A 16,647-nucleotide genomic window follows, 5' to 3' on the forward strand; every position below is an offset into this window, starting at 1 on the left:
ATCACATTTGGTGCAGTTATTTTGGAGTTATATCACTAATCACTAAACTTCATAAAATATGCAAATGACCTATTTGTTAACTTGACACTGCCAAATGCTTCTCTGTACAAGTAGATATTTATCAAAACAATATCTGTACCCAATTTCAAAGACTTGGGTGCCGTAATTTCAGAGTTATATACCTAATTACAAATTTTATTAAATATGCAAATGAACCCTTAATTAATTTCACACCACTTAATGCTTTACACTACAGTTAGATATCAGTCAGATCAGTATCTGCAGCAGATTTCGTCACATTTGGTCAAGTTATATTGGAGTTATATGACTAATTACAAAACTTCATAAAATATGCAAATGACCTATTTATTAACTTGACACTGCCCAATGCTTCAAAGTATAATTAGATATATATCAGATCAATATTTGTTGCAAGTATCATCAAGTTTGGTGCAGGAATTTCAGAGTTATTTCACTAATAACAAAAGTTCATTAAATATGCAAATGAGAAGGTAATTGACATGACACTCACAGTACCATCATAATGTTCTGAGATTGTCATCTGTGAAAAGTTTCATGAAATTTTTTGCAGTATTTCTTGATATATGTCTACACTGTCATTACCGTCTCCGTAGGGAAACCATTGTAAGGAAAAAAAACGATATTGCATAACTTCATTAATATGCAAGCCACACTAACCAAAATCTAATCAGTTCTTGCAAGTAGCATATGGTACCTGTGTACCAAATCTGACTTGAATCCGTTCAGGCGTTTTTGAGTTATCGTGTAAACAGACAGACAGACAGACAGACAGACAGACACACAACACACACACACACGGACAGACAGACAGACATCGCTATGACATTAGCCCACGTGTTTACACACGTGAGCTAATAAGTACAGTAATAATATAATAAGTATAATGATATAAGTATCACTGTCCCCCTCTTCATGCCTTAGGAAACGATATATTCATAATTTTGCTGCATTCTCTGCGCAGTTTACATTGACGAGTATGTGCGAATGGTTCATATTTTTAGCTCACGTGTGTAAACACGTGGGCTATTGTCATAGCTATGTCTGTCTGTCTGTCCGTGTGTGTGTGTGTGTGTGTGTGTGTTAGTGTGTGTGTGTGTGTGTGTGTCTGTCTGTCTGTTTACACGATAACTCAAAAACGCCTGAACGGATTCATATCAGATTTGGTACACAGGTACCATATGCTACTTGCAAGAACTGATTAGATTTTGGTTAGTGTGGCTTGCATATTAATGAAGTTATGCAATATCGTTTTTTTTCCATACAATGGTTTCCCTATGGAGACGGTAATGACAGTGTAGACATATATCAAGAAATACTGCACAAAATTTCATGAAACTTTTCACAGATGACAATCTAAGAACATTATGATGATACTGTGAATGTCATGTCAATTATCATCTCATTTGCATATTTAATGAACTTTTGTTATTAGTGAGATAACTCTGAAATTCCTGCACCAAACTTGATGATACTTGCAACAAATATTGATCTGATATATATCTAATTATACTTCGTAGCATTAGGCTGTGTCAAGTTAATAAATAGCTCATTTGCATATTTTATGAAGGTTTGTAATTAGTCATATAACTCTTATATAACTTCACCAAATGTGATGAAATCTGCTGGCAGATACTGATCCGACTGATATCTAACTGTAGAGTAAAGCATTTAGTAGTGTGAAATTAATTAAGGGAGGGTTCATTTGCATATTTAATGAACTTTGTAATTAGGTATATAACTCTGAAATTACGGCACCTAAATCAGTGAAATTGGGTACAGATATTGTTTTGATAAATATCTAATTGTACTGAGAAGCATTTGGCAGTGTCAAGTTTACAAATAGGTCATTTGCTTATTTTATGAAGTTTAGTAATTAGTGATATAACTCCAAAATAACTGCACCAAATGTGATGAACTCTGCTGCAGATACTGATCCGACAGATATCTAATTGTGGTGTAAAGCATTTAGTTGTGTTTATTTAATTAAGGGTTCATTTGCATATTTAATGAACTTTATAATTAGTGACATTACTCCAAAATTAAAGAATTAAATTTGATGAAACTTGCTACAGATGTTGATCTGATAAATATCCAATTGTACTGAGAAGCATTGAGCAGTGTCAAGTTAATAATTAGCTCATTTGCATATTCCATGAAGTCTTATAATTAGTCATATAACTCCAAAATAACTGCATCAAATGTGATGAAACTGCTGCACATACTGATACTACAGATATCTAACTGTGTTGTAAAGCATTAAGTAGTATAAAGTTAATTAAGGGTTCATTTGCATATTTAATGAACTTTGTAATTAGCTATATAACTCTGAAATTTCGGCATTGTAGCACGTTTTGTGAAACGTGCTACAGATATTGATTTGATAAATATTTAATTGTGCTATGAATCATTGAACAGTGTCAAGTTAATGTAGGGTTTATTTGCATATTTAATGAACTTTGTAATAAGTGACATTACTCTAAAATTACAGCATTAAATTAAATAAAACATGCTACAAATGTTGATCTGATGGATATCTAATTGTCCCATAAATCATTGAGCAGTGTCAAGTTAATTGACAGCTCATTCGCATATTAAATAAAGTTTTGTAATTAGTGATTAAACTCTGAGAGTACTGTGCGAAGTTTTAAAAAAACCTGCCACATATAGTGATAACATATATCTCATTGTTCTGTGAAGCGTACTACTATTAATGAACCTGTTGTAAACACGTGAGCATATTCAGTTCATATCTGGTTATAGTTTTGTGGAGAGATCGGAGCTGGAAAGGTATGAACTTTGGTAAAATTTCAAGTCATTCAAAGGAAAAAGAATTTAATTTTGCTGCTTACATCTTTACTTTGACGTCACATTTATTTTTGTAAAATGCAATTAATCGTTTAGAATCTAGAATTTAGAATTTAGAATTTAGGAGTTGAACGGATATTATGCATTCATGGTAGGCTTCCTTTCTGGTATGTTCGGTTATAAATGTTAAAGTTTATTCTTTCTCACATCTTATTAATGAAGACATGGATATAAAGTGTCTGATAGATTTATGAATGTTCACTGGGCATGATTTTTTAAAGTTTCGCCCTTTTCCTTTTAGGATGCTCTTGCTGATACATTCGTTATTGATTTTGAAAAAGTAAATCAAATAACTCAAATAACTCACTTAGCCTTTCTGCTTGCTTACACATCATGGGTCAAACGCATAAGTCGATAATATGGGAAGTATAGTGCTGAATTTAGTTTATCGTAATATATCAGGAGTGAATCTTTGTCGGGACAATCGCAGTCCAAACTTATTTGAATGGATTAAACCATGGCAAAAAGTAAAAAGCTGCTGAAAAACTAGACCCAGAGGAAATATATTTACGTGTCTTCTACAAGCTTGTATCTCTGACTAAATTGTAACTTCCGTCCGGCGTTTATGATATTATTCTAAGTTAAAATTTCATATGAACAAGAGTTTCAATTAATATACATCGTGCATTTCAAAATGCATATCACGTTTTATTTGTTCGCATTAAAAAATTTTGGCTCGCTCAATCGGTAAACTTTATCATGTATATCCATTCACTTTTCTTTCATCTTGGAAAAACCCTATAAAATGACTGTCGAGCACCAGTTTTATGTAAAATGAAATGTCACTGGTATTTCTGTAGTCATCATTACAAAATAACCTACAATGGTGAAGACTTCTTGTGATCTGATCATACGTAATCTGCATAATCTAGCTCAAAGTAGAAAACACTAACAGGCTAACTTATATTTAAAATAAGTTATCCTCATGAATATAAATCAACTGACCTTTCTCTGAGCACGGTTCCCCTTCTTCACATGTATTGACGTTTCTGATATGGGTTTTGCCATAATTGCGGCATTGTGTGTACCATGGTGTGTGGGGGCAATATAACAGCAAACACAGACAGTAGCAGAAAGTCTTGAGATACGGCTTTACCATGTCGACTTTTATCTAAAATTGAAAAGCTATCATTTTTATGTGCTTTGAAACTATGTAGATTTTTAGGAATGAAACAAAAAGTTTGAAAAACGATGTCTGATGTTCATATCTTGTATTATATGATAGTACCTAGGATTTCACATCTTCTGTGATCACAGACTAAGGTCATCTGGAATCAATATGGTCAATATGGTACCGTTCATTAATTTACAGAAGCTAACATTGAAGTTAACAGCTCTGATGAATTTATGAACACAATCATTGTTTTTACAGCAAGTTTATTGTTTCGAATGGTGCTCTTATAATGGATTTTTCTCAAACTGAGTTTAATAAGTCTAGAATATTCCTTTTAAGGAAATTGCTGAGTTCACCGTTTTGTTTTTCTCACGTAACATTTTGTATGTGTGTATGTGTTTATGCATGTGTGTGCAGATGTATATGTGTAGGCATATATTCTACATGTTTAAATGAATACACTGTATGCGTGCGCGTATTGTTATGTGTATGTATATGTATGCATACATATGTGGCCGAGATATATATATAATATATATATATATATATATATATATATATATATATATATATATATATATATATTATATATATATATATATATACATATATATATATATATATATACATATATATATATATATATATATTTATATATATATATATATATATATATATATATATATATATAAACATATTTTTGAAATATATACATATATATTGTGAAACTTATCAAAATTACCTTGAAGTGTCGGCACCTCGGCCGCATTTCCACAAAGACATTTTATACATTTTAACCTGACAAGGGCATGGCTACATCCTGGATCAGATTCTAGGTGGAGGTTGCCAAAATATACATTTGGGGAATGGCTTCCCCCTTCTCACAATTAAACCCTACTTAGTGTCTAAATATGATGGATTACAGACCATCTGTACGTACATATGATCTGAACTTGCCGGACCATGACGCTGAGACCAGACTTTGCGTCCACTCCTTGACAATTTATCAAGGGCCAAACCTTTAATGTCAAATGCAATACGTAGTGGATATAACTGTATGATTGAGCTTGGAAAGCTCACTCCTCGCTTCACCTCCTCGCGCTGCACTCCTCCCTGTGGAGCCTGCTGTGTGTGCTGAAGGCTGGACTCTACGGTGTCAAGACTGTGGTCCCACCATTGAGCAGAGAGACTGAACTACGAGAGAAGCACTGGTGTGCATACACTTGGCCAGTTGTACCTGAACAGAGACAATCTCGACATCCTACAGAACTACCGTACAGGGCTTGAATTGCGGGACCTCTGGTGCTAGGACAAGCAACTGTGCATATGTGCTACGGAAAGGACTTGAACGGGATCTGTGTTGAAGTTACCGGATCAAGGAATTGTATGCTCGACTGGACAGTGAACAGTGAACACGGCAGACGGATGCTTAAACCGGTGTGCGGGGTATAAAAGGCCCCTAACTTATTGAAAATTCATAATGGCGCTTGAGTGACAACTGGCAATAGCTAGGTAGACCGCTCCGTGAAAATCGGCCTAAACGATTCTCAAACATATATTATTTGGCATACCATGAACATAGACTGTTTCATAAACACCAAGGCCATACAGGTATATGCAAAGTTTCACAAAGGTTTTTAAAACTACGACGATTAGGGGAAAAATCGCTTTCTGAACAAAGAGAATGGCCCTCAGGAGACAGTCGTTCCGTGATTCAAACAATTGTCAATCATTTGGTGACGCGCAGAGGTGTAAACTGGTCAAACATTTGCTGTGCATACGAGAACAATTACGATGTAAACAAACTATATGTAAACTTAGAGTTATATCAGCGGGCGAAGGATGAAAACTTTGTGTTGCCATAAACTTGTTTGCTAGCGTTTATAGTGCAATGACATCACGAAAGTGAACCATTTTCAGACGTGACTAAGCAAGAGGACTAGTCAGTAAGCTTACCCGTAGTACGATGTTTTCTAGCGAAAAGCGCGTGAGCAGAGTCCGTAGTTTGCACTGAGAATGGCATCGAAAATAACCATCAAAACATGGCGGTAGCCTCCATGATCAATTTAATTATTGTCAGTCGAAGAGATCCACGTTTTTAACAACTTCCCCTTCCAAATCTACGGCCGAACGTGACGGTAATGGACAGTTGTTTTGGATATATATGCTGGCCCGAAAACGGCCGTATGTACACGTGTTTTTACACGTTGAAATCATGTTGTCGTGTTCGGAGGGCTGGTACTAGTAAGGTTTTGACATACCGATTATCCCAGTTACATTTGGACTAATTTAACAAAAATTGTAAGATATTTGAACAGTTGAAACATTCAATCTTTCAGTTCAAGATGAGCAAGTAAACGCCATCAACCAATCTCGTAAACGCTTTAGGATACGCGTGTCTGAGGACAGCTCATCGATTCCGCGCTACTTCGTTATAATATTTCGGCAAATGCTGGACTTTACATGTAATTCCTTTTAATAACCATGGAGGTAGAAAGAAAGACGGAGAGGAACCCAGTCTGTCATTGATTCCAGTCGAAGGTTAACAAACGTTTCGAGCAAAACTTGCAATTGCTCCGAAAATAAACATAACTCGTGATAATTTTTCGATATCACCCCGCCGCCAAGCAACCGAGCAACTGACCGCGATCGCTATTACAGATATCGTGATACACGAGATTCAAGGAAGTCTCGACCCTTCCGTGAATTTCCTTTATTTTTTGCGATCGGTCATGACGTCGCCGTTTACCTATTTCCTACCATTTTCCTGACGTGTTCCTTTTCCTTCCTAGTTTTTCTTTCTTTCTTTTTTCTTTCGAGTATTGCCTTGGCATAACTGAAACGAACCGGAAACGAAGGCTGTACCTACCTAAGTCTGAGCGTTATTTAAGAGCAGATTACGTAGATAATGTGAACAATCGAAATTATTACCAACACATTCATAATATGCAGAATCATGCTTAAAATCACCCACCCAAACTTGGTATTAATCCAGATCCCAGTCCATTTCGAGCCGGGCTTTAATTAACCCGGGCAACTGTAGAGCTCATAGACTGTACTATACGATACCCCCCTACCCCCTCTTTTACGCACAGGAGTCAGATAAGTTTTTCTTATTATTGTAACTTAATATTTCTTTTATATTTAATTAGAATAAATAGGAGAATTACTATATTTTCTGTGTGTGCCTGGATTACTGTTGCATGGACGACAGCTGGTAACATTGATCACATTAAGAGTTCTGCCTCCCCACTTACCCACGGCAAGTCGAAACCAAGGCCTTACAAATTAATTAACTCGCCCTCAAAACAAATAAAATAAGATCATTACAAATTGGTGGCAGCGATGGGATGATTTAATTGATTGCTTATTAATTGTTGGAAGTTGAAAAAAAGATATATATGAGGGTTTGTGATCTGTGTTGCTATTTGTCTGTGCATACAGGAGCCAGGCATTTCTTTTGCATAAGGAAAGCGTTCACTTTTAACTTGCATTTTTATGAGCTTAGTATACAGTCGTAGAAGTTTGTTTCAAAAAATATATACGGTACATAATAATTTTGTATACCGGTAATTTCAAAGAATGGCTGAAGCGATGAGTTTTGATAGTGAGAGGCATGATGATGCTAGAAGTGTGGGTGAGTTTAGTGAGGGTGATTACTATTACGAGCCTTTGACTTTAGTTGATGAGATAGGTGAAACAGATCCAATTCCAAGTACGTTGATGTTGAGTGGTAGAGATGGCAGACTTCTGACTGATGGTTTGAGTACGAGTGTGCCAGCGAACCAGAGATTGCTTGAGAATGATAGGGGTTACACTGAACGTAGAAGTGTGAGTGGCAGTGTTCATGAAGGAGATGTAGGCCAAAGGTTGAGTAATGGTGCTGATGTTGGCATGAGGACAGATGACAGAGAATGTGTCAGGAATAATAGTGTCGATTATGAAAGGGAGGCGAGAGAAAGTCAGGAGATGCTAGAACTAATGCGTAGTGAGATCAGGCAAATGCAGGCGGTAATGCGTGATCAAGCGCATGAAATTAATAGGCTGACCAGTCAACAGAGAGTACATGTATCTCAGGAAAGGTTGTTAGAGTTAATTAATATTCCCGAGCAAGGTAACGACCCTGCCCCCACTTGCAGAACACCCACAATACAGGCACCTACAGATAACAGTCGACCAGAGAATGTAACTGTTAATACTAATAACGCATCACAGGCCACAACTGATACAGTCAAAGTTGATGAAACAGCCATAGGCACTAACCAAAGTGTCCCCGAACAGAAAACACCGGTAAACAGTGGCAATACGGTTTCCACCCAGCTACAGTTAGTGCTTGACAGGTATGATGGTAGCACCCCGTGGGAGGATTACAAAATTTATTTTGTAGAAATGGCCACCATAAATGGATGGTCAGATCAGATGATGGCCATGCAACTGCTCATTCACCTGAAAGATAGGGCGAAAGTACTGTGATTGATGAACGTAGAGTGGGCCCTGCTAGCTTTAAACGTATGTGCGAACTTCTTGAAAAGAGGTTTGGAACTAGCAAGCTTGCAGCTACTCATAAGTCTGAGCTACAAATACGCAGGCGTAAGCCAAATGAATCACTTACAGATTTTGGATACACCATACGCAGACTGTGTAGGCTAGCATATGCTGATTTCTCTGCTGACGTCATCGATAGGATTGCGCAGGAGAAATTCGATAATGCTATAGAAAGTAGGGCAATAAGAGATGCGCTGCATAGGGTTAAGCCAAAAACTTTGGAAGATGCTATAGCAGTGGCTGTCGAGGAAGAGAATTATTTGCTAAAATACGAGGTTGGCAAGAAAGATGAGCATGCGAAGAAATTTGTGAGAAATTGTGATAAAGAGGATGCTGACACTGATAGTCCAAACAATCTGACAGAGATCATTGAAACTGTCCTCAGCAAACATCTCAATGAGTTAAAAGGCAATTTGAAACCCAACATCAAGGCAAGTCAAACAGTTAGTGAGAGTACAGTGTGTTTTAATTGTGGCGGGAAAGGTCATGTGAGGACACGCTGTACCAGTAGAAAGAATGTACAGAAAGAGTTGACAGGAGAAAGTCGTTTCTCTTGTTACAACTGTGATGGGCTAGGCCATATGACAAAGAACTGTCCATCACCAAGGAAACCAAGGACGCAGCAGGGAAACGGGGATCAGCTTACTTCAGGGGCCGCAAGTGGGCTGGCAAATCAGGAAGGCCCACAAACACAGGCATAAGTGAGACAATACCCACTCTGACTGAGGCGAGCAAAACGATTGTGGTTTCTGCAACACCAAAGTCATTGCATATAGACGTAGGAACCTATGGAATTAAGGGGTGTTTTTGCTTAGATACAGGGGCACATTGTAGTATTGTTTCTGTCGATCATTACTTAAAAATTCCGGAGAAGGACCGCCCTGTTTTGAAGTCAAGTACTTCAAAAGTAGCGCAGGCCAATGGTAGCCCCATACAAATTGAAGGTGAAACACACTTTGTTGTCACGGTAGGCAGCAAGCGAATAGTTATCCCAGTTTTAGTAGCTGACATAAGAAGTGCAGGAATTTTAGGCATGGATTTCATTGAAGGTGCGAATTGCAACATTTTTGGGAAAAGAAAGGAAGTTAGCGTTGATGGAGAGATTGTTCAGTGTGTTGAAAAACAAGTACCTTCATTTTGCGCGCGCATACAAGTGAAAAGGCCAGTTATAATACCAGGGGGTAGTGAGCATATAGTCATGGCAAGGACAACAAAAGCAGCAAAAGAAGACGATTGGTGTATTGTCGAACCCACAAAGAAAAATGTGATAGCAGGTAAGGGTATATTGGTGGCTAGGTCGATGGTAACCTCAGCCAAACGGAATATGCCTATTAGGGTATTAAATGCCACGAGTAAACCGGTAGAAGTGAAGGCAGGTAGCACTATTGGGGTGATCCGGTCACTGGAAATCGATGATATTGTAAGTACAGTGGGTAAAGAGAATTCAGAGGATATCTATTCGAACGAATGTGGTACGTCTGATAAGACAGGGGAAAGGCAATCTTTGCCGGCACATTTATTGGATCTCTGGAAAGATGCAAGTGAACATCTCGACAAGTCTGACAGTCGTAAGGTAGCTGATTTCTTAGTCAAGTACAAGGATGTAATCTCGGAGGGAGATGGTGATCTTGGTAGGACTGATTATGTGAAACATCGCATTGATACAGGGGGTGCCAAACCTATACGCATTCCACCAAGGCGATTCCCATTCCAACAACAGGATGAATCCAGAAAGCAAATTGATGAGATGTTAAATAAGGGTTTAATTGAGCGATCTAATTCCCCCTGGAGTGCGCCGGTGGTACTTGTGAAGAAACGGGACGGGTCCACAAGATTCTGTGTTGACTATAGGCGTTTGAACACCTGTACGGTCAAGGACGCTTATCCAATACCAAGGATAGATGATTCATTAAATATGCTTGGAGGAGCTAGGTGGTTCAGTACGTTAGATTTAGCCAGTGGTTATTGGCAAATAGAGTTGGATGAGGACGCCAAACAGAAGTCAGCATTTGTAACGAGAGAGGGTCTTTTCCAATGGAATGTAATGCCCTTTGGTTTGACAAATGCCCCAGCAACATTTCAAAGACTAATGGAGAGAGTCATGTCAGGTTTACAGTGGAACATACTTTTGTTGTATTTAGATGATATCGTTGTGTTTGGTAGGACAGTGGACGAGTCATTAGAGCGGTTAGGTGTTGTATTTGAAAGACTGAGGAAGGCAGGTCTAAAGTTAAATGCCAAGAAATGTCGGCTGTTCAAGCTGAGTGTTATTTACTTGGGACATAAAGTATCACCGGAGGGAATCATGACAGATCCAAGCATGGTGGATTCTGTTCGTGATTGGCCGACACCAAGGAATGTTACGGATGTGACAAATTTTCTTGGACTCGGATCATATTACAGGAGATTTATTCAGGGTTTTGCAACGATAACGAAGCCATTGCACAGACTGGCAGAAAAGAAACAGGAGTTTTTGTGGACAGACCAGTGTGACGAGGCACTTAGTACACCAAAGGAGAAACTGATAAATGCACCGATCTTGGCATACCCAAGGCCAGAAGGTGAGTACATTTTAGATACGGATGCCAGTGATTATGGCATTGGAGCAGTTCTCTCCCAGGTGCAAGATGGAGTTGAGAGGGTTATTGCATATGCAAGCAAGTCGTTGTCAAAGCCTGAGCGTAATTACAGTGTGACGAGAAGAGAGATGTTAGCGTTGGTGAATTATGTGAAGTATTTTCGTCAGTATTTATGGGGAAGGCAATTTCGTGTTTAGAACAGACCACGCAGCATTGACGTGGTTGAGGGGATTTAAGGAGCCAATGGGGCAGGTAGCCCGTTGGTTGGAAACTTTGGTTACCTATGACTTTAAGGTAGAGCACAGAGCAGGAAAAAGTCATCAGAATGCGGATGGGTTGTCAAGGAGACCTGTCCAAGCTGATGGTGATGGGTCGAATGACAGGGATTCAGAGCCAGATGTGGATGTCTATCAGGTGAGTACATCCACCAAAAGGCATACCCAAGGTCAGCGATCCAAATCATCAAAGCGAGGCATCAACAAGAAAATAGTAGGTGATAAAACAGAGGGAAAAGATGTAGTGAGACAGAGCACAAATGTAGAAATCCTTGGTGGCGGGCAAAGCCAGCCGAGACTACAGAGGCTGTGCGGACGCCCACAAACGTGCTGTCTAGGGCGATTGCTTCGCCAGCAGGTGATGTAATAAGTTTACAAAGAGGAGAGATCATTGATGGGAAGTATGTTGTCAAGGGTACGAAAAGTGGTGATCAGGTAAAGGTAATAGAAGCATTACCAGTTTGGGATTTTGCTGAACAAAGGGGGCACAGCTTGCCGACCGAGATATCAATTGGATGTTAGAAGTAAAAGATAGGGGAGGTGAGCGACCACCTTGGGAAAGGTGTCAGCCCTACCTGCAGAAGCAAAAGTATATTTGACTGATTGGGAGCTCTTTGAAGTTAGAAATGGTGTACTGCATAGACAATGGGAGTGTAGTGGTGGTCAAGTTACAGAATACAGGATTGAAGTAGCTGAAAGACTGAAGCCAGTCAATTTAGAGAAAATTCATGGTGCAAAGACAGCAGGGCACCTCGGGGTTAAGGATACAGTCGACGGATTTACACGAAAATATTATTGGAAGGGTGTAAGTGTAGATGTCTGAGCATGGTGTCGTAAATATGATGTATATGCAGCCAGAAAGAAACCCACCAGGACAGCACGCGCACCTTTACAGCAGTGTCCTGTTTGAGCATCTTTAGAAAGAGTAGCACTAGACATATTGGGCCCATTCAATGTAACAGAAAGAGGAAATAGAGTTGTGTTGGTCGTAGGTGACTACTTCACAAATGGATGGAAGTGTATCCACTGCCAGATCAGAAAGCAGAGACAGTTGCACAAGCTTACGTACAACAGTTTGTATGTAGGTTTGGCGTACCACAACAGCTACACTCAGATCAGGGGCGTGACTTTGAATCACTGGTATTCAAAGAAATGAACACATTACTAGGTACAGAAAAGACTAGAACCACCGCATACAATCCAAAATCTGACGGGATGGTCGAACGTTTTAACCATACAATAGTTTCATTATTGGCACATTGATTGATCCTAATTTGAAGAATTGGGATGAGCAGCTTTCATATGCTACGATGGCATATCATAGTACCCCACAAGCATCCACAGGTGAATCGCCCAATATGATGATGTTAGGAAGGGAAATTCCGATGCCACTTGACATTGCGATGAGTGGAGTTATTAGTGCGGAGGACGATGATGTAAGGACTGATCACGTGCAAGCATTACGTCATAATTTAAAGGAAGCATATGAGCGTGCTAGGGTAGCATTGAAAGAAAGCGCTGTGCGACAGAAACGGAATTATGATAGGCGGTTGCTATGGAAACCACTAAAACGAGGGGATTTTGTTTGGGTGTTGAATAATAAAAGAAAGAAAGGTGTGTCAGTCAAGCTAAGACCAGTATGGGAAGGTCCATACATAGTACTCAACAAACTTTCAGATGTGTTGTACAGAATTCAGAAAGGCCCACGAGCAATACCAAAAGTCGTTCATTATGATAGGCTGAAGTTGTACACAGGTGATAGAATGAGAAACTGGCTTGCAGTAGAAAATAATGTAGAGGTAACAGTAGACCATAATGATGATGAAATGTCAATGACCGGGGAGGTCAATGACGAGGTAGTGAACGAGGGCTGTATAGAGACAGAAGCTGCTGTAGAAAGTAGGTCAAATGAAACATTGAACAATGGACAGAATACGAGACAGCAACAATGTGATGAGCCAGAGACAGTAGAAACTAGGGTAGAAGTAGACATGGGGACACATCCAGTTAATGACAAACCAAATGATAACACAGAACCAGGTAGGAGACGGTCAAAACGTAGTATAAAGAGACCACAAAGATTCCGATCAAATGAGTTTGGATATTAAAACAAATGAATTGCATGCACTGACTAATATTGCATGTGCATGTCGATGGAATGTAAAAGATCTGTGAGCATAGAAAAGTTCAGATAAAGTTAAGTGTGGTGAGTTTGGGTGGAAGAATAAATTATGTAAAGTATGTAGTTGCCATGGTGTATGCAAATGAATGCAGAAAATTATGAAGGGTGACAGTCTGCAAATAGTATGAGAGTAATATAGAGATAAGTTATGTAGTGTTAGTTAATAGTTTTATTGTTGGTTCTTTTCAAAAAGATGAACAGTAGATTCAATTTCATTTAATTTTCAATAGCTTTAAGTTTTATTTTAATGTCAATGTTTTATATGTCTGTATCTGACCTGTGCGAATCCCCCCAGTACTTATCTGCCCTGTGCATTTCACATCCCCCCCAATTGACTGTGAACTATACCGACCTTGTGCTGTATTATCTTTCACTTTAAGTATTGCCCAGGAGTGCAATGTTCTTAGAAGGGAGCTGTGTGAAACTTATCAAAATTACCTTGAAGTGTCGGCACATCGGCCGCATTTCCACCAAGATATTTTATGCATTTTAACCTGACAAGGGCATGGCTACATCCTGGATCAGATTCTAGGTGGAGGTTGCCAAAATATACATTTGGGGAATGGCTTCCCCCTTCTCACAATTAAACCCTACTTAGTGTCTAAATATGATGGATTACAGACCATCTGTACGTACATATGATCTGAACTTGCTGGACCATGACGCTGAGACCAGACTTTGCGTCCACTCCTTGACAATTTATCAAGGGCCAAACCTTTAATGTCAAATGCAATACGTAGTGGATATAACTGTATGATTGAGCTTGGAAAGCTCACTCCTCGCTTCACCTCCTTGCGCTGCACTCCTCCCTGTGGAGCCTGCTGTGTGTGCTGAAGGCAGGGACTCTACGGTGTCAAGACTGTGGTCCCACCATTGAGCAGAGTGGCTGAACTACGAGAGAAGCACTGGGTGTGCATACACTTGGCCAGTTGTACCTGAACAGAGACAATCTCGACATCCTACGGAACTACCGTACAGGGCTTGAATTGCGGGACCTCTGGTGCTAGGACAAGCAACTGTGCATATGTGCTACGGGAAAGGACTTGAACGGGATCTGTGTTGAAGTTACCGGATCAAGGAATTGTATGCTCGACTGGACAGTGAACAGTGAACACGGCAGACGGACGCTTAATTAACCCGGGCAACTGTAGAGCTCATAGACTGTACTATACGTTACTCCCCTACCCCCTCTTTTACGCACAGGAGTCAGATAAGTTTTTCTTATTATTGTAACTTAATATTTCTTTTATATTTAATTAGAATAAATAGGAGAATTACTATATTTTTTGTGTGTGTCTGGATTCTTGTTGTATGGACAACAGCTGGTAACATTGATCACATTAAGAGTTCTGTCTCCCCACTTACCCACGGCCAGTCGAAACCAAGGCCTTCCAAATTAATTAACTCGTCCCAAAAACAAATAAAATAAGATCATTACACATGCATACATACATACATACATACATACATACATACATACATACATACATACATACATACATACCATACATACATACATACATACATACATACATACATACATACATACATATATCCCCTCTACATACATTTTCCATCTGAGTCCGTACTTTTTATCTATTTGGCTTACCAGCGTGTATTTTCTCTCTTACATCAGACATCCTACCATTGAAAATAAATGACACTCACACATCTTAAAAAGCAGGAATACAATAAAAAGTTTATCAAAATGAATCGTAGGCAATTGCAATGCTAATGTAATTTGAAAAATGCGGTGTTTAATGAAACAAGAAATTGATCAGAAAGAAGAAATTGATCTCAATAATAGAAATTTCTTTTTACGCTAAGGGACTGTTCATTTTTACAGCCGGGGGGGGCAAAATCCAGGGGGTGGGGTCATTGTAATTTTTTGAATCTGCGGAGGGAGGGGACCACCGCTTTTTAACTGGTAGGAAAGGGGGGTTCACCACATTTTCGAAAGCATAATACCTACAACAAAGTTCACTTTATGCCATGGCCATGATCGACCCTCTTTACCGGCGGGCAGCCTTTGGCGGCCCACTACAATAAATTGACTTTATGTAATGGTCCATGACCCTCTTAATGGGCAGACGCTTTTGGCGGGCCACTCCAATTAGGTTTACTTCATGCAATGGCCATGATCGACCCTCTTTACCGGCGGGTAAATTTGACATGGGTTTAGGTTATTTTTCAGCTGGGGGGGGGTCATAAAGTTTTTTTCGTCTGACAAAGGGGGGTTCATCTTTTTTTATGAAAAATGCAGGGGGGGGGTCTTAATTTTTAATTATTATCATTGCGATGCTTTCAGCCTAACTTTACATATAATAGACACCCAAACTGATCACATTATCATGATCATTCATAGTAAATAAATTATTCACCAGGTCCAAGGGTAGGGTCTCCTTTAAAGATTTTCTACTCGTGGTGTTAAGAGTGGGTAATCAAACTCTACTTCACCCGTCAAGTTTGGAGCCAGAGGACATGGTAAATATGATGTCATCTAGTAAACAAATATTGTTTAGTATAGTTTCGTTCATGGGCAGCAATAATCAGTTCACACTTCCTTAAAAATACATTTATTACCATTCTGTCACTCCGGCATGTAGTGGCTAGAAAGAAAACATGCTCTATCAACCATACCCTTACAGCTATTTTAAAAGGAACACAACAATAGATATTATATCATTCAACATCATCAATGGCTGCTACTTTTGTGAACTAATTGGTTTGTACGATACAGAACAATATTTAACTCTCTCACCTTTAGTGACTATGATAACCACTGTTCTGGCAGCAAACTGCATCTTTCATTTCAACAAGCCGCTTAGCTTACCATTCGACAAACCACAACATTGCTCTGACAGAACAAAAAATAATAAAACTTATTATTCACTGCCTTAATATTATAGCAAGCAGTTACAAAGACAGAAAGAATAGATAAAAAATAGGCTATGCAGAATAATATTGCAAAACAGGGGCACCGTGAACATTATGCGGTGAACAATTGATGCAAATAGTAAGAGACTGTCAACATTGATAGAACTT

At 39.0% G+C, this 16,647-nt stretch overlaps 1 protein-coding gene across 1 annotated transcript in view; it reads right to left on the reverse strand.

Annotated features, from left to right (window-relative positions):
- Positions 1-16,647, reverse strand: part of LOC139127592 (uncharacterized) — a 69,015-nt gene that overhangs the window by 2,166 nt on the left and 50,202 nt on the right. Inside the window, exons 2-3 of the mRNA XM_070693503.1 lie at positions 16,364-16,459; positions 3,853-4,018 (exon numbers count right to left, since the gene is read on the reverse strand). Of these exons, the coding sequence (XP_070549604.1) occupies positions 3,853-4,006 (154 nt within the window). The 5' untranslated portion in view covers positions 4,007-4,018; positions 16,364-16,459. The remainder of the gene's footprint in view (positions 1-3,852; positions 4,019-16,363; positions 16,460-16,647) is intronic.

The sequence above is a fragment of the Ptychodera flava genome, chromosome 3 (assembly GCF_041260155.1).
Source record: "Ptychodera flava strain L36383 chromosome 3, AS_Pfla_20210202, whole genome shotgun sequence".
Lineage (NCBI taxonomy): Eukaryota > Metazoa > Hemichordata > Enteropneusta > Ptychoderidae > Ptychodera > Ptychodera flava.